This window comes from Lates calcarifer, linkage group LG2, assembly GCF_001640805.2.
Source record: "Lates calcarifer isolate ASB-BC8 linkage group LG2, TLL_Latcal_v3, whole genome shotgun sequence".
Taxonomy (NCBI): Eukaryota; Metazoa; Chordata; class Actinopteri; family Centropomidae; genus Lates; species Lates calcarifer.
The window spans coordinates 21,692,527-21,712,423 of record NC_066834.1 but is presented as its reverse complement, the minus strand read 5'-3'; the positions used below and the strand labels follow the sequence as shown (position 1 = coordinate 21,712,423).

Here is a 19,897-nt window from a genome sequence, read left to right as displayed (position 1 = left end):
GTTATATATATCTAGTTAGTATGTGTGTGTGTGTGCGCGCATCTCGTTCTCATTTGTTTCTCATTGTCAATTTATTGTTTTGGTGATACCAGTGATGTGAGACAGTTAAGGTTACGTGGTATTTCTGGGCAGCCTCCTCAGTCAGGCACAGCATCAACCAAAGACAAGGAGCTGTTTGGATTTGACTGGTTTTGGTATTTATAAAAGTCAAATCTGATTCACTTTAATGGTTTCATGAAAGGGACCCTGTGTTATTCCCATATTTATGGCCATCTGGTCTTTTTAAGGTTTAATAATGTTTCAGATACAGTATCCATTTAGTGCGGGCTTTCATTACCTCCAGGCAAAGCGAGGCTGAAATTACCAACAGATGTTAATACAAACTCTTCACCTGCACTGGTGCTAACACATGAGGTTTATTTGCAAAACTAATGCCAGCACCATTGAGACATCATAATTCTTTGTAGTTGGGAGTCAACCATACATGTGAGTATTTTAATGGTACTATTGCAGAGGCATGTAGACAAATATATAGAAAAATAGCTTCATAGCACATTGTAGATAAAAAATTTGCAAACTAAAACAACCTGTGTGTTGTGAGTATGACTTGCTGTGTCATCTTTTGTGATTAGTAAAGCATTTTAACAACTAAGGACAAGTTAACAAATTTCTAATCAATGACTGTGTCTTTTGACTTGTAGCTATAATCGTTAAGATTTTCATAAAAATTCTTGCAATAGCAGCCTGGTATATCACCACATAGCATGTGAACAACACGCCTATTTCCGTAAGTCATTTCACGTGTTATCACGACACATTTTTTGTTGTTTGCTTGTCATTTCAGGCTTCGTCATTTCTTGTCTCTACTTACTAACCCTGCACCCTAAACAAAACAACGTTTAATGATATGCACATTAAATCACACGTGAAAAGCTTAAAATGCTTAGACATGACATGAAAAATGTCTTGAGAGTGGTGTGCTATGTATTCGCAATCCCATGAGAACATGTTGGCAATATCCATTTGAGTTGTTTACATTTAGTAATCTCTGTATCTCTTTATATAGTAGCTTTCATTGGTGTGGCAGAGTGTGCCATTCCAGCCTCACTGGATTCAGAAATTGTTAAAGACAAATCTACAAAAGAAAGATAAAAACAATGATGTTTTTTTCATCAGCACATGGCCTCAGTCTCGTTACCTGACTGAGGTAATGAGCTTTCCGTGCTGTTGTGGGAGCTATTCATGTCATGTTCAGCATGAAGTGAGATTACTATTGACTAAAGATACTGAAGATACACCAGTTCTTCAGTTATATTTCTAACAAAGCAGCTGCTCAAGCTGTGTTTGATGTTGTATTAAACCACGCTTGTTGTTATCACCAGTAACTACAGATGTCATCAGATTAACCAGGACTAAAAGCTTAAGGAATACAACTTTATAACAAGACAAAGTCTCTATTGTTGCACATATTAAACTTTTTTTATTCTATGTTGAACATAGAAACATTCCCAGTTTATTTACCATCTACTTTGAATTTTATCATGTGCTCACCTATGATATGAAAGACTGACTGTGCTGTGAAAACAACAAGGAAGTTGTTCAGACTGCAAGACTTGACACAATGATGTAGAGCTGCAGCTGCAATTATCAGAGAATTTTATGGAGCCTGTAAAATGTGCTGTAGGTGAAACAGAAGTCTGCTCATGGTTCATGTGGCTCCTACTGACCCATGCATATTTAAGGAAACCAAAAACAACACTGATTTAAGGAACCGAGGGAAGGATCTTAGTGAATTACTGTACTTTCACAGCAGCAAACCTTTGTGTCCAAACCACAGTGGGCCAAGCTTCTTTTGTGTGTGTGCTGTCCCTTCTGCTTTATCGGGAGGGAAGGGGTTAACACTCAGCTCAACCAGGGGGCCTTGTGCATCTCTCCAGTGTACACAGCTGGTGCCATTTCATCACACACATTCTAAACATATCCAAACACAACTTAAAATGTGTGTGTGCACAGATGCAGCTTGTGTGTGTGTGTGTGTGGGTTTAACCTCAGAGGCTGTCTGCTTTGTCAGACTCTGATGGATATGACTCCAAGGCACATGTTAAATGTTTAAGTGTCCAAAAAGTGAATAGCTGATGTGTTTTGCTGAGTCTCTTAGTTGTAGCCTGTCAGGATATATAGTTCAACAGATTTATTAAACACCTAATTTTCCCACTGAGATTAGAGAGTGTTATTTTTAGTCCACCCACTCGAAGACACACACTGTACTTGGAGTCCCTGTGTCTAAGAATGACTGCTCTGTCTGACAGACCACACTACATGTATGTCTGTACAGAGCAGATGTTCACATTTTCTTAATGCACGGCTCTCCACTTCTTGCACTGTCTCTTAGCATGGATTTCGTCTGAACAAAGTTGATGACGGTTGCTGTGATCTTACAAGGATTGGTGGAAACTCCAATTGTTTATGAATACTGGCTTTTAAGCGGTTCACAGTGATTGTTTCTGAAGATGAGACCCAAACTAGAGCTGTAACAGCCTGTATTAAACCATGAGCCTGATACTTTCTGATTCCCATGGGACCACATCATCACACCTGTCACTCTCTTTGTTGATCATATTAAGATGTTGACATATGGCACACATTCTCATGCACAAGCCCCCGCTAAGTCTCTCTGAATTTGTTTCAGTTCATTTCAACTATTTTTTTTTTTTTTTACCAGTATAATCTGATGAGGTGAACCATCAGTCTGGACCTGTGGGAAACATAAGACCAGGTTGTCTGTTTTCTTTATGAGGTGGATGTGACAACAAGGCTCTGAAATCTTATATAGACATAGACCATTACCCAGATCAGCACTGTAATCCTGCTATCACTGCTCATAAATCCACTTCATTACATTTCCTTGTTCTTTAACTCAGCGTGGTTCATTTAAACAGAGCTTACACTCTAAAATAGTTTCTCAACTAGTGGGTTGTGAACCCACTGGGCATCACATGTCCAACTGACATGGCTGTAGACAAAGAACATCTCAGTCCTTTGCCTTAGGTTGTGATCTCATGGCCAGGGGCAAATTAGGGACCAAATATACAGTACAGTAAAACTAGTAAAAAAAAAAATCAATTCTTACATGTGGGATGTCTTTGTAGAGTGGGCCAACCATGTGTATGTGATATTACATTTTTCCTTTAGGATTAACCCCGGCAGTGTTGGTCCCCACTGAACTAAAACAACCTTCTCTTCCTGAAAAATTTGTAGCTGCACGGCTGTTTCAAAAACATCTCTTTCAGTGATAACAAAGAGGAGGAATGCACAGGAGAGACACATTTGTTATTGGATTTTGATCATGTACACAACATCACTACACCATCCATCAAACCATGTAAGTGCCTGAGAAAAAATAGTTTCTTTTGACATCTAAAGTCATACATTAATAGAGGAATGAGTTTCACTTGTAGTCCTCACAGCATTGAATAGCTATTTAAATGTGATGTAAATGATCATTGCTTTGTCTAAACGATTGCTTTAATAGCTGTTTTTTTTTTTTTTTGCTAATTTCTGATCATCAGATTCACAGTAGAGTTTAGATGTGCAGCACAATGCAATCTGTTGTTTAAATGAAAATTGCTCCTTGCGTTGTTATTGCTCTTCTCCAAATATGTTATTATTTGATGCTTCATTACAGTTCAAATGATACATGACACACTAATAATTCCAATGTTTAATTTATTTTAATTTTGGTGATTAAACTATATACAGTACTGCACAAAAGAGCTATCTACACTGTCATTAATCAGAGTGTTGTGTTCAGACATATTTAAACTAATGTGTTTTTTGTGAGGTGATCCACAAAGCCACAAAGCTAAGCCTAAAAACATGATAAAGTTGAAGGACTCTGCTTATTTTTTGTAAATACTATGCTCCTTTGAATCAAATCAGGTCTCCCATAAGAGATATTTTTCCACCATGATAAACTGTTTTAATCTGGTTTTGACTCACTACATCTTTGACAGCCTCAACCTTGCTGACTTATTAAAAAGAAGGGGGAAAAAAAACTCCCTGTGCCCCAGAAAACTGCTTTTACCGTGAATTAAGCAGTTTTCAAAAGGACCAGTCAATCACTCCTGGTTGGCTGATTCAATAAGTGTTGTGTCCCTTTAGTGGTTAGCCTCGCTGTTAAGACACATTCATTTTTAAAGCTTTCCGGTGAAGCAGCCATTCCATGTTTCATAGATCTAATGTCCAATTCTCTTAATGGGCTCACAGACTGTATCAAAACATTCTGCTGTTTTCCTTTTAACTTGACTTGCTTGACTTAAGCCCTTGGCTCTTTTCAAGGAGCACAGGCCACTGACGAATGTCCTCCTCCTCACACAGTTACGGGTAATATTTTCTAGACTGGACGAGTTGAATTCATTGCTGCTCTCTCTATATCAGACTTCTTTCCTCCAGCTGATCCAATCAGCTTCCAATCGGGTAAATGCAGCATCACATTTTCAAAATGAAGATATTTTTCCTGTAACACATAAATTAGTCCTGTCAACCAAACTAGAATTATTGGCCGAGTGTAGGTTTCTTTTTTATGCTTTGATTTAGGTGTGACCATTGAGGCTAAAGCAGCCTACTCATAGAAATATTAGTCACTGTTCCAACCATTGTCCATGTATCAGGTTGAGTGTGAATTTCTCTCTCATTATGGGCTGTATGTGCTGCAGGTGTGTGTAGTATTACGTGTTACGCAGTGTGATTAATTCACCCTTTTTCAGCAGCCCCCCTCCTTCATCACACATTCCCATAATGCAGCATGTTACCAGGTTGTACTAAAAGGACTGACAACAGTAGCAGGTGTGCAAATATCCCTCCGACCTCTTGGACAAAGAGCTTAAATAATGGGGGGTAAATAAAACTTTTATTTGAATGGCCAAAGTAGATGGCATGTTGGAGCAAACTGTCACAGGGTTCGAGGAAGGCTAACTTTAAATATAACCTCTTTATCACACAGCAGAATGTGTAAGCATCACATCTTTTAAAAATTAGACTCAAACAAGCTTAGTCACTGTTTTGTCCCCCTTTTGCATGATTATGTTAATTCTTGCTGAGTGTCCTGTAGTGATTGTCAAACACTCTAAAACATATAGTCTGTTTGCAGCAGTTGGATAATGTTAATGTCTGTCTGAACAGTTATTGCCACAGCAATAATACTGCAGCCTATAAAGCTACTTCACCCTCTAAATGAGCTTTAATAGTCTGTAAGAATTGGAAAACTGCCATCTCACCCAGCCTCAGTTTAAATGAATCTTTTTTATACATGCCTTGGACTGATAAGAATATTCATTGGCATGAATAGTTTGTTTTTTGTTGTAATTCATGTTCAGTTTGAATGATATCAAGATCTCAATACAGTGCACTGATGGAGGACTGTCTCGCTGTAGTGTTAAGTCCCAGGGGAGAATGGAACAGCTGTTCTAAGAAGAATATGTTTGCCCTTTATGTCTTCCCTACGTTTGGTTTGTTAGATATGCGAATCCATCTTAGAGACCAGTTACACATAAAAAGAAACCTCCGCACAGTAATTAAACAACAGTTAATGTTTACTCATGTATGTTTTTCTTTATTATTTCTGGCCTCCAATTTACTGCTGTTCTTTCACGCTTTCAATTTCTCACCATAAAGAACGTTTGTAACGCAAGCTGTGTAAACTTGACTTGAGGCGTTGACCTTTTTCAATATTGATCTGAGATCATTATCTATCCCCATATCCTTACCAAGAACTCTGAGTTCTTTAAATATAACCATAAAAATGTTAATCATGCTCCACTTGTCAGGACTGGACACTGTAGGCGAAATAAATCAAAGATGTTCTACAAAGAGCACAATTTTAGGAAACACTGTTGATTCATTGCATCACTGTTACATCATTCTTTTAGCCATAATTGCTCAACAATTGCCTTCATCTGAATGAACAAAGCTCTCAACATGTTACTGAAATATCACTGCTCTCAGATTTTCCGTTAGATGAAAATCATGCAGCATCATGCAGTATTCATGAATCTGTCTAGTTTTTATTTAGTTACTTGATCAAAAGGAACAATGGACATGGCCTCAGTAAAAGCTGCAGCCACATAATAAAGGTCCAGTCCCTGAAACCTCAGCTGGGATTATGAATGGGGTCCATGAAATTCTTGAGCTGACTTCTGATATTTTCAGGAGTTGAAGTGGAGGCTCATTCACAGCATGTCCTTGTTTATTGTGATGTGTGTGTTTCTGCTGGCTCGCAGACTCGCATGTGGTCATAGTGTGGGATGGCAGCAGTAGAAACAAGATCAAGGTCTGTGAGGCCTCCACATTGGCAGGGTTTCCCTTGCTGGACAGCCACTGACAATTCTTTCAAATGACATTCCTTCCAAGGAAACTGATCTACTTCCTCATCTTTGGAGGTTCTGACTCATGGTGTAACTTTTCAAATACCTGAACAGCCTTGGGAAAGGGTTCTGTCTTTTTTTTTTTTTTAAATAGTCTCCACTACATTTGTGTGTCTCCCGCTGATAAACAAGAAGAGAAGCTGAATGATTACTCTGTTTCAAAGGCATTACAGGCAGCTGATTAAAGTGTTAGGTCGGAGTTAGCCAAGGTTAACCGTCCATAATGAAACACTTTGAAAATAATGATACGCTGCATGGTTTTATGAAGGCTTGTGGCTGCTCAGCTCAGCAGTGGTGACCTTCAGCAGTTCCACAAGCTAATCGTAGCGATCCTGCAGCACCCCTGTAGTTTCGAGACTCCATTAGCTTCTGATATGCATCTAGGAGAGCAGACCTCGTACAAGGTCTGTCTCTGAAACCATTCCTGTGTCACAGAGGTGGCTGACCATCACTTTCAACTCTCATCATGGGATATGTTTTCAGCTGCTGCTTTGATTTGTGAATGTAGATTATGTGGCACAGTAGGCCATGATGAAGTTGGTAGAAAAGAGCGATTTTCACTTTTTATATCGTGGTCAATGAATAAAAAGTAGAAGAAAGTTCTTAGATTGACACCATAACACATTTAACGGCTATATATTCTTTTATAATCAGATTGTGTTGTCTGAACAGTATTACATCACAAGTGAGAATATGTCATCTGTTATTGCTGGTGTGTTATTAAAAACAGCTGCATATTGTACACCTGGGTAGTCTGGATTATACTCTTGCCAGTACTCTAGAGTTCATATTAAAAACTGGCTGCTATCCATCAAGAAAGAGAAACAACAATATTAGCTTTGGCTAACAACTGCTAACACCTATGTACAGTATGTTCATATGTCTGAAAAGTGTTAGGCTTACCATACCACATGATGATAATGTTCCAGCACCTGCACTTTAGCTTTTTAATAATGTTTATTGTTTTGTTTTGTGTAGTGATATGTCCATAAAGACATGATCGTAATAGAAGCTAAAAGGGTATGTTACTTTCATACCCAGATGTCTGAGAGACATTGAGAATTGACAAATATGTGCACTTGTGCTTGTGAAATTCTCTGGAGCTACAATAATGTTAGCTATTAATTACTGATTTAACAGCCAGTAAATTGTGTTTGAATACATTTTCTGTTGAAACAGCATACTGTAGTGTCCTACAAATAACTATTTTTGCTGATTTATGCTGTTTTCTGCTGTATGGGTGGTGGGGAATGGGGGATGCATGCAAATTGATGTATTATGCTGCTGGCGTGCATAACACACAAAGGCACATTCCTATCAACTTTAGTTGATGTAGCAGTGAATTGTCACCAAATTTAGCTGAGCATGTATGAACATGTGCCCAGCTTACAGTAAGAGTCCCAGTTTACCTAGTCCTAACACTGTCAGTGGTCTCTGTTTGATTGTTGTGAGGTTGAGAGATGATGAAATGTAAAGAGACAGCTCTGTGTTCAGCTTCATTATTGGTGGGTATTGATATTTTCAGAAAAATACATCCCTAACAGGAACTAATTAACAAATAAGAATAATTGCCCTCCTCTTTCATTCATCACTGCAGTCTCTCATAACAGGCAAGCTTCAAGCAGGAACAACAAAGTAGTACATAAATCAAAGTAGTTTCCTTTGCCAAGTCAGAACCCCCTGGGAGGTACCTTGGTGCTTAATTAAAATCCAGAAGGATCATGTTTTAAGTGTAGGTGAGCGAGCACTGAATAACAATGACAAATCATGCCCCAGAGCATTAGTGCTGTGTTTTGGAAAAGAATAACAGCATCTCGCTTTGTTTTCTGCACCAAATAAATGAGATTTAATGTGAAAGAAGGGAACTGTTTTCAGTAGCATTGTGGCACAAGGACTGTGGTGAATATACTGTAGCCTCTCCTGGCAGCAGAACCTGCCAAAACCAGGATTGACATATTAATCTCATAATTATCCACACAGGATTATAACGAAACAGCTCATTATTAGACATTATTTGATGGCTTACCCTTTTCAGTGCACTGTTTATTATCCCTTTTAAGCCGTGCAATCCCTCAAATGTATGTGCCAGCTACAAAATCTAACCTTTGTCTAAACGTCTCAGGTCATCACATCAGTATATATTTGAGTAGTCTTATAAGTTCAACAGGATGTGGCTTGTGAAGGGAAAACTGAGAGATGATTTTTGCTGAAATGTTACCTCAAGTTTTATTTAACAGTGGCCATAAGTGACAGTTACAAAATAATGGTAAATGTCATACAACAATATGTATCTATATCTGCATCATTAGCCACCTACTGCTACCAGCTACTGGTCATCCCAGACTGAGCACCCGTCTTTGACAAAACAACTCTTCCCACCACAGAGATCTAAAAGATACCAAATGATGAAATTCATGTCATATTTTCCAAAATGCCCATGCAGTGTTTTTTAAGACTTCATATCCTATAATACCAAATCAGTAACAGCACACAGACATCTGCATCAACATTCTCTATTTTTTGTTTATTGTGAGATGTTAGAGGCCACGGTGGCAGTCCTCCGGGCTATTGTTGTCCCTGATCTTTGAGTTTCTAGATCTGACAGTCCTGCAGTGACCAGGCCAGCCAACACTGACTGGTCTCTGGGCTACAGCCAGAGATATTGTGGTAAATCATCAGATGAAACAAGATGTGGAGTCGCATTTTCTAGGGACAGAAATTGAAACATAAACTGTCCTACATACCACATACTGCTGTTCCAGCAAGCATCATAATTCTGATGTGCACTCGCTCTTTGGAGAAGCTAAAAAAAGAAAAGTACACTAAAAAGGGAATGTGTGTAGTTATCAGCCAAAAAAAAAAAAAAAAAAAAAAAAAAAACTCTCCCAAGTCAAATCCGCTCAATTACAGAGCTCTGGAGAGCTATCCCCAAGCAACCCCTACACTGGCTAATCAGTCACAGCAAATTGCAGTGGTGAATATTTCAGACTCGACAGATTTGAATAAAGACATCATGATTATTTCACTGTTCATTGTACAGTACCCTCAAATAATTTTAAAGGCCTTCAGCTGAAGCCAGCATAAACTGCATAACTCGTGATGTAAGACGGGGGGGTAGAAGTCAAGGGAGAAAAGCAAACACAAGGGCTGTCAGTCAATGTGGCGAGCTAATTGGGTCGATCTCTTTAGTGAAGATGAATGAAGAGATTAACTCTCCCTATGTGTCCAGTGAATCTCCCCCTCTGGCTCCAGGTAAATTAGCTGATGACAAGTTGACAGTGGGAATTCTGTTTCTCACTAAGACTTAAAGCTGCAGTCAGCTTTTACAGCATGGCACCCCCTGTGGAAATCACTGATTTTGTCATTACAGGTTTTGCTTATGTATTGATGAATTAGATTAGTGACATTTGTCTTTTAGGGTTTGTTGACTGAACGCACCTGATGGACATGGGAAACCCTTTCTGTATTTTAGGCCATAAAATCTTTGGTTATTTACATGTAGTTGGTAATAACTTGCATATAAACAACAAAATGCCAGGAGATAGGGGCTGCAATGTGCTCTCTGCAGATCGTATACAGTATACTGGCAGAGAACTGGAAAAGAAACGGGTCAAGAACGAGCCTAATGAAGACAAATGAAGAGTGATGGGAGAACATGAGCACGGGAAGGTGTGAGTGCCGAGCAGACCGTGCCTTGCTCTCATTTATTTTAGTGGAGAAACTCACAGCATGATCCTAAAATAGAGGTCAAGGCTCAAATACAGAAAATGTCAGTGACCCCCTTTTTTTAACTGCCTGCACTAGAGAAATGGGATAAAAGTGTTCAGAGGGAGCTGTGGTCAAAGGAGGAAATCAATACAGCTGTAAAGAAGGGTTGAACAAATACAACTTATATAATTATTTTCAGTTGTTAAAATAGACATATTCTGAGTGATTTTCATGTGCAGTCATGTTGAAGGAACATGTCAAAACTGCATTTACAGAAGAAGATTTTGATTTGCAGTCATTTGTTTTTTTTTTTAACAGCAGTGTGTTTATACTGTCTATATACTGCACAAGTGCAAGATTTGTGTGACAAATGGATTTCCACTAATTTGCCTGATAGTATCTGCAGGGAAATTCAGTCTGGAGAAGATGGTTGCGTTTGATTGGCCACACACTGACAAATGTTGTCAACAAAAAAGATTTTGCATAGAGCTTTTTACTGTTTTTTTTCCACATGTGAACACTTTGCTAAGTTACCTTGTTCTTTCAAAAGCGCCACTTCAATATACAGCAAACCTTCAGGTTTCTCTATGCCTTTGATCTCCAACCTGTCATTTTTACAGAGAGGAAAGGAATAATTTTTGCATTATGACTAAAAGATGTGTAGTGTGTCTTTGTTCCGAATCTCTTTAAATGTCAGTGCAATGATATGGAATCAAAGTTGAAGGCTTAGTGTTTGTAATTATTCAAAGCTGGTATCTTAATCTCACACTGCTTTTAAGTAGGAAATGTTAAAGTGACATTTTGAGTTTAACTACTGTTAAAAACATTAGTGAAGCACTTAGCCTGATGGTTGCTGTCACAAGAAAAACAATGTCTGCGACTCAACAGCCGTCAGGTTTGCTAATGATGTCCTGGTGTGCTGTCAATCTAGCAGATGAACGGACAATAGTATGCCAAAGAGAAAATGCTTGAAATAGCTAATTGCTTCTAAGAGCCCGCTCAACCATTCTGTAACTACTATGTGTTCACAGATGTCTTTTCCAGCTGCTGTTTCATTATGGAACTCAAAGACATTACAGAAGCAATGTGCTGCCTTTCTTTATGAGTCTGTGTTGTTGCATATTAAGACATAATGATTATAGATACATTATAGCAACCGCAGCGGGAGATAAAAAAAGGCACGTGCAGATAGAGCACAAAGCCCAACATCCATATCTGTGCATTTTCATTATTTCACCTAATTTGCCCCAGTCATTCCGTTAATCTCTGCCAACTTGTTGATTGTCAGTTTGGAGACACATTTCTGGAGAGGAGCCCGAGAGTATTTGCAGCCGGACCTCTGTCAGTAGCGCCAAGCAACACAGCCACAAATTGGAATGTGGTACAGCTCTGGGAAAGCAGCCAAGATTTAAATTAGACAATAACCTCTGCTCTCTCTATATTGCCTCTCTTTTCCAGCTGCAGGCCTGGCCATTTGTTTAATACAGTCAGCCCTGTAGTATATAATAGACTGATATATGAGTCACCGCTCAGCAGTTTGTGTTTTTCAGATTTATAGAGATTGAACAACTGGTCGGTTTGTGCTTACTGTGGACTTATGGTAAGACTAACAGAAAAGACACAGGTTGCACACAGACTTGGAAAGTACTGTCTCAGTACACAGGAAGGTTTTAAAATGTATTGTTGAACTGAAATGATGCAAAGACTGAAGATCTAACCGGCTGCACACAATGCTACAAATGGCTGTAAACTTTTTCAGGCGCAGTGTAAAGAAGACTTTTAATAATAGCATGTGTTTTATCAAATGACACAGCCCTTAGGAAGAGCATATTTCATTGTGTAGACTGCATATTTCTATTAGTGTTTATTAGTATCAGATACTAGTGAACTAAGCTAGTAATGTTGTTCAAAAGAATGCTATACTATACATTAAGACTTTACCGGACTGAATATGTTGTTATTGCAGCACCATAAATGCATCACATAATGTATTGTTTTTATTCACAAAATCAAATACATCCCTTTTCTGACATTACTTGATAAGAAATAGAGGATTGTGTTTAGTCCATCACTAAAAGCTCTTGACTGTGCACATTCCCAAAGCTGGTTATAATGAGTGTATTAGCCAGTAACGGCACACAGGGAATAGAAAAATGCATCTGTGCTGCTAAAGCAATAAGAGAGGACTCCACTCCCAGCAGCTTTCAATAGAGCTTTATGTGAATCCAACTCCCAGAGCTCATAGCTGCCTGACAAACCCAGAGAAGTAGCACAACCATCACCACCAACCATTTAGCGCCACTGAAAACAAACCCATTTCCAGTGACAGAAAGCTGTTCTTCTCTTGTATGACATTTAACCATGTAATTTTTAGTTATTAGCTCCCTTAACCCCACAGCAGTCTCCTACTCTATAGTATTAGAGTGGCAAGCAGAGCAGAGTAAGCTTTGGTTCAAATCCACACCTCTGATACCATCTTGAGTTGGAGTTGCTTCAAAGCTGCTGAGAGTAAACAGCCTTGAGACATGGCTTAGCAGTAAAAGCAAGACAACACCACCAAGCCAAGCCTTTCTCATGTTGCTTCCTCAAGAGCTATGTGTCCATGCAACAGCAGTTATTGTGAGAAAGCTACACCATGTTTCTGAGGCCCTCTCCATCGTCTAAGCCCCTTTGTGGCTGTGGGCCAATGGCTTTGCACCCCGCCAGATCAAAGATGGCACCCCATTTAGCTTGCGCTTTCTTTTAGGATTTGCTCTTGAGAGTACAGAGCAGACTCAACAGCTAGAAAAAAAACAGGGATGTTGGATGTTGACCTGCATAGTATTGAGACTACTGGGCTCAGGCTATGGGTCCATTATGACGGATGCTGAGAGACCATCTTTGTTTTGGCAGCATTTGCAAGTCTTAGGCCTCAGAGAAAACAGTAGCTATGGTGAACCTCAGTGTATTTTAGTTCCATTGTGGAGCATGGTAGCGTTGGATGTGGCTGTGCAACAAAATTATGGTGTTAATGTGTTACTGTATTGTCACCGTGTTTGCTCTTAAATCAACATATACACATAAAACCTGATGACAGAGAAATTTGAGATGTTAACTAACATATCAGAAAAAAAAAAACTTTGATAACAAAATTAGGGAAAGTACAATTCAAAGTAACAGTCTTATTTTTAGCCATGCTAATGGCATGGCCAAAGGGATGGTACTAGTGAGCCAGTCCACCACTTTGCATTACAGTAAAATTACGCATTACAGTAAAATCAGGTACTCTAATTTAAAATAAATGTAAAGATCTTACAAATGCTGTTTCACCCTGGTCTGTTTGCATCTCCATGCTATCACTCTTATGCACTGCATCTGTGCTGAATATAAATTTAGCCCCAAGGAATATGCTGAACGCACCAACTATAGCCTTTTACTGTCTTTCAACACTGCCATAATGACTGGGAAGCTTGAAAAAACATAATACATATTTGCTGAGCTGTGAAATCGCTTTAAAGTTTTTCCTTTATTTTGATAGTTAAGCTTGTCATTTTGGTTGGATATGCAAACTTAGTTTCATGCCCCATGACAGAATTGTAATGTTCCTCTACCATGTAGTGTAATTTGAAGAACAGAGCCTCTGCTTTTGGGTTTGCTCATAACAACCTCCCATCTATATTGCCTTGCTCTTAAATTTTAGAGACCTTAGGGATGTGGGGGGGACAAAAAGTTAAAGGTCCAAATTTCAACCTGAACCACATACGTAATACTCTGACATACAGCAGTTTGTGGACCATGCATCCACAAGGGTTTAAACTGTTCCTTCAGATTCACGTTTACCAAAGCAAAGCAAGCTGTGATGACAACAGTTCAGACCACAGTGGTCAGTGTGGTGTGAGAGAGGAGATAAATCAGCACACAGCCTGAACAAAACTGTCATCAGCTTGATTCAGTTCCCAGATAAGACTCAGACTTTTTCTCATGCTGGATGCTCTGCACAACTGTTAAGGTACTCACACTGAGAGGCAAGGGAAGAGTGAGATGCTTACAATGAACTTCCCCCCAATGCTACCTTATGTAGTTGAGGACTAGCAGTCCTAATGGTGGAAGACAGTGCTGGGCTGGGGGAGTAATGATTTTAGCTTTAAACTGAATTACCAATCGATTCGGCCTGCAGATCAGAACACAGCTTGTGAGCCGACTGTGTGGACATGCTGTGTTGTGGAGTCGCTTTACAAATTGACTGCTGCACACATAGGAGGGAATATATCTATATATGTCAGCTCTGCGCTGCATGCGCAGCGGCCTGCTGGGCGTGAATAGGCCTTGTGATCACCAGAGGGGCAGCTGCAGAGTGTTTATGCTGAATTGGGTTGTAAATGAGCATGTATTTGGTGAGGAGGGCATCAGAAGATAACTTTTTCCAGAGGCTACAACAGGGCCCAACCAGGAGCACAGGAAAGGAAACAGAGCTGCTCTTTTGAGTCTCCAATCTCCTTCACTAAGAGAGAGGCTCAAACCTGGCGGTAGGCCAACCTTTAAAGGAAATTGCATAAAATAATACATAGCAAATTACTGTGGGTTTCTTGGGATTGGAGGTTGAGTTTTAACTGTGGTGTTTTTGCTGTCTTTTATGGGGACCACTGGAGACCATATTAGCACAAGTGTCATGTTCCAGAGAACACATGCTAGGCTGTGATTACTGAGTTCAAGCTGAACTGTAAAATCGCTTGTCAGCAGTTGATATGTTTCTGGAAAAGCCTGGGTGCTTGATTGAATTAGTTTGGTGGCTTTCGGTGGGGAGAAAGAATGTGTCCAATTTGGTTACCTGCTGACAGACAGCACTGGTATTGTGACTTTTTGATTGTGCTGTAAAACCAAAGAACAGTCTGCTGAAGCTGATTTGAAAACACATTAACAAATCTTCCATTCTTTTTTATAGTAAAATACTGTCATCATGCATCTTTCCCAGTCATTATTAGTCTTCTTAAACCATTTATTGACGACTGACAAAGCAGTACTCAGTGTTCCAGTGAAAAGGTTTTAACTAGTGCATGTTTTTCCATTTGTATGCATGCAGAGATGGCAGCTGTGCTATCAGAGGCTCTTCAGGCTCGTATTCTGTGGATCCTGGTTGTCCAGTTCATGTTTACTGATAGGATCTGTGTGGTTACTCCATCATACTGGGGGTGCGATGGGGTCATGTTGGTGCAATATTGTGTTCGCCCTGAGGTTGAAATAATTTTGTTTGCTATAATAGCTGTAAAACACCATATTTCCCACTGGACATTTCTTTCATACAAATATTCCTGCAGTGGGATTTAAAAGGTGTATAGGGGGGAAATCAAGCATCAAAATTACATTTGCTTCAGTCAGAAAAATAAAAAAGTGGGCAGTATGCATGCTGATGTTTGTTGTTTAAATTTTGATTTTAAGAATAACCTTGAAGTATTATCTTGACTTAGAATGAAGAGAAAGGCAGCACTGTGCATTAGAGCAAATGTAAGAAATTCATATTCATCCCATTCACTGTGAGCTTGCTTGGTTTTCTGTCTGCCTGCGATCATGCAGACAGTGGAGTCTTTTCACATCAGGATCAGGATCCATGTAAGCTCTTAATTCTCTCCTGTTAAACAGTTATTGAAGAAATGTGCTGGTGGAGCAGAAGGAGAAATAAAAACACTGAGTGCCCAGTGTTTGCTCTGCCATGTAGCCATGTCTGGCTCTTAGTGTGGCTCATATTACAGAGCACCTTTAACTGTGAATTCACTCTGTTAATAAAAGCCTCTTACGGCTATTCCAAGCACCCTTTTCTATGGCTTCCCTATGGTTCCCTTCTAGAAGTACATGACTGATTTTTGGAAATGTGAAGAAGTGAGATGCTGGTTTCTTGAATGCATGTGACATCATTGCCTTAGCTGTTGCTATAGTGCTTTACAAGGCATTTAAGGGCCAGTTTATTGTGTTTCAGGAGCATTTATCTTGCATAAATCATGTGATTCAACCCCTCAAATTTCCCCAGGTTTTCATATATGTTACATCTCTGTTTCCACAATGCTTCTCCATGCACACTCACGGTTATTTGGCCCCTCACATAGCTGCTGCAGCTCTTGTCTAGCTCGTCACATCATTTTAATTACAGAGCCTTCATTGTCTGCGCTGACCCATTTTAGCGCGGTCCCTTACCGTCATCTGCGTGGTCCCTCCAATCACACTTAATTTCATCTGGCATTTGACTCAATCGGTACTGCCGCGAACATGAGTGCCGAATGCCCCCCACCCCCCACCACACCCCCTCGCTCCCCCCAAAAAATGAATTGGGAATAACAATAACAGTCCCCACTCTCCTGCTCTGGTCGTCCGCCGAGGCCTCCGGCACAGGCTACGCCGCAACATAGTACAGCTTTTAATGGTGAAGATTGATACCAGTGGCTGGGGACATTTCTTGGGATGTTAGTCACAGCTCTCAGAGGAGATTTGGAACTGCTCTTAAAGGGCCCTGGAAACACAATAAAACACGACTCACGGGGACAGAGCCCAGGGAGTTTCACACTACTAATTAGCACTTGGATTTAACTTGATTGTGTTTTCTCTAATGAAGCTAATGTGATTCGGATCGGTGTCCATGCTTACAGTATGTAATTCAACCATACCTCTCAGTGTGGCATTTGTTTTAATGACACATTGCTCCCTGATTTATAAACACTTACATGCTCATGAAGTTGTCAACCACATTAACCAGTGATGTGTAACATGGCGAGTAATTGAGTTGAAAATGTGTGACTATTAATGCCAGGAAGAAGTTTACACTGAACCTGAGACAAAGCCACTCTTATGCTTACAGAAACCTCTCCCTGTTTCCTTCCATGCAACAGGCAGGAAAGTATACAAGCATCTATAGCTAGAAGATTACAGATCTGTCTGTTTTCCTCTGGGATTTTCCCAAATTATCAGTAAACTGTTTACTGTACAATGAAGAGCAATTGTCTGCTCTTTCTTTAAAGTCTTATTCACATCCAGAGAGACACGGGGATAGAAGAAACAGAGACAGCACTGCATGAAGCCCTATCTCCCCCCACAATCGGAACAATGTTCCTAGTGCTTGAATAGAGAGGGATATCTCTGAGACTTCAATTTGTTATCTAAAAGAAGAGGGGGGACGGAGTAACACTTCCAAGATAAGCCCAGCATAAGGTTAATTACCAGCCGAGTGGCTGACGTAACCCAGCCATGTCATGTCTCAAAGTTACACACAGCTGCCTGTGCCTGTGTGCGTTTGTGTCTTTATACGTTTGTGCAAACATGTAAACCCCAGCGCTCGAGTCAGATATAGTTTAGTGGGGCAGCTCCAGGTAAGACGGCACCAGAGGCCTCGACAGTGCAAACCACCTGCTTCAGCAACTGCTAGCAGAGCTTGTGGCTCCCTTTCTCATTGGTGCGTAACACTGTTAACATTGCTGCTGATTCCCCACTCTCTCTCCAGGGCATAGACTAATTAATGGATACCATTCGCAGTTGATTAGCAGCAGCTCTTTCGGTAATTACATTCGCATACTAACCACTCAGAAGAAAAGGAGAAAAGAGAAAAAAATACACAAAGGGCCAGAAAATATATTAATGCACTTCTCAGTTCACTCTGATCTTAATTTGTTTCCACTATTGTTTGCCTCCTGCTCAGATAAGGACCCATTTTTTTTCTCTCTCTCTCTTTCTATTGGAGTTCCTCGTCACTCATAATGTTTTAAGAGTGTGACTTTGTAATAAACACACAAAAGAGATTACTGCAGAGCTTTGTTGAAAATAGGAAGAGTGTTCTCAGTGGAACCTCATGAAGACGCAAACGCACTGTGATTCTTTCTCTTCTGAGCCGTGTAGGCTGGGTTTTGCACTCCTCACTCACAGAGAGGTGCATTGTGCTCCTGGGCCCAGCTGCTAGCCCATAATTCTTCATTCTATGTCCCATTGTTCCTACCTGTCAGCATGGTTGTGTCTCAGAAGAAAGGAAGTGGCTGCCATTTTGCCAGCAGGCTATGTGTGGGTTGGGGAGGGGCGGGGGTATGTTGTGAAAACATGTTATTTCTTACCAAAGTACAGGGTTTTAATAGCTTATCAACTGTCTTAAACACTAATGTGTCTTTACAGCGTGACACTTATTATTTCACTACTATTGGCTTTGTTTTACACAGGCATTACTCTGATATATACTCTAATATTAACAGGTAAATGCTTATGTAGAATACACTTTTATTTGTCACACTATATAGGATGGGCCCAAAGTACCTTTTAGTTCAAATCAGATTCTTCATAAGCATGGATTAATGTAAAAAAGTGAAATTAATTGCCAAACCCAGCTCTCATTACCCAAAAATATACTCCACCCATATTAAAAAACATTCTCCACCTCCTTATTTCCCCTCAGTATCACTCCTCTCCCATAGGTTATTTGAAGTTAATAACCTGCCACTGCATCTTGATACTTGGCTTTGTGATGCAAACATATCCTTAATTGCCATCCCATAAGAGCTGAATAGCCAGACCAGATTCTCATTACCCTGGTTTGAATTGGCCTGGGCCTCTCACATGCCTCTTGTCATGTCACAATAATGGCAGAGTGGCAGAATGCACCCGTGCACGTAGAGAAAGGGGTTAACTCAGTGTGTAAACATTTAGAGCCAAGTGTGACAGTCTGTTTGAATGACAGGTGTCCATTATGAACAGGAAGCAGCTTGAGTTACACTGGATGTTATCTGGACACTAGCAGGCTGATTGTGTGTTTTTTTTGTTGTTGTCATTTGCAGTTCCAAAATAACAACAACTACATGAACATGGCGGAGGCGAACGGTGCCCTGCTCGCTGCTGGTGATGTGAGTATATGTTACTTATTTCCAAAAATTCCCTTTCATACACAGGAAATTCACAAAAACACAATCATTCTTTCCAACAGAAATATAGTCAAGTACAGTGCCATAAACGTTTCTTTTGCATTTTCTTACTTGGTAATACATAAATATATTTTTTCATTTAGTTAGGCCTTGTCATAGATGTCATATATATGAATGATATTGCTCCTCTATTAATATTTTTCGGTGATTCACTATTTAAGGAAATGTAGATGGGCAAAGTAAAAACCAATATCATGAAGCAGAGGCCCTATGTTTCATACAGTAAAGCCCTCTAAAATATCCATAATGAAACTCCAATTTTAATTTCTCCCACTTTTATCATAGGCACCATTGTTTTTATTACCTTTTATTAACTTTATTACCTGCTGCCAGCTCAAAATCTGCCTGTCCTGAGACTCACATAAAACTCTAAGCTTACAAAAAATTGAGCTATAGGCTCACCCTGTATTGTCTCATAGTAACGTCTGTGAGCTGATACTGATGTGATCTGACTGCTGTGACTGCACTCTCTCAAGATAAAGTGATATCTCCGGAAGCTGAGGATATAAACACCTGTTTTCTTCTTCTTTTCAAAGACGTAATGAAGGAGCCCAAAGAGATTCTGTAGTTCTGTCACTCTCTGAGCCACTCTATCTGCTGGCACTTACAAAAAGTGAAATGTCACCAACAATCTTTGGCTGTGCAGCTGCTGCAATAACTGTGTGTGCTGTACTGTTGCATTAAAGTAAAGAAGGGAATAGTTGTTTCTCTGGAGGTAAATAACCGCCTCTCTGAGCCATAGTAGTCCTAACAGTGTGCTAAATTTACCCATTTTATTCCCCCTCCACCCACTCTGCTGCCCTGTCATTAGAGACAAGTGCACCAAAAATACCCGTCATCTTCTGT

The 19,897-nt window shown here is 39.9% G+C and overlaps 1 protein-coding gene across 1 annotated transcript in view; it reads left to right on the top strand.

The window, feature by feature from the left end:
- The window catches only part of tox3 (TOX high mobility group box family member 3), a 38,837-nt gene that overhangs the window by 3,419 nt on the left and 15,521 nt on the right, over positions 1-19,897 (top strand). The window contains exon 2 of the mRNA XM_018666991.2: positions 18,908-18,973. Within this exon, the coding sequence (XP_018522507.1) occupies positions 18,908-18,973 (66 nt within the window). The remainder of the gene's footprint in view (positions 1-18,907; positions 18,974-19,897) is intronic.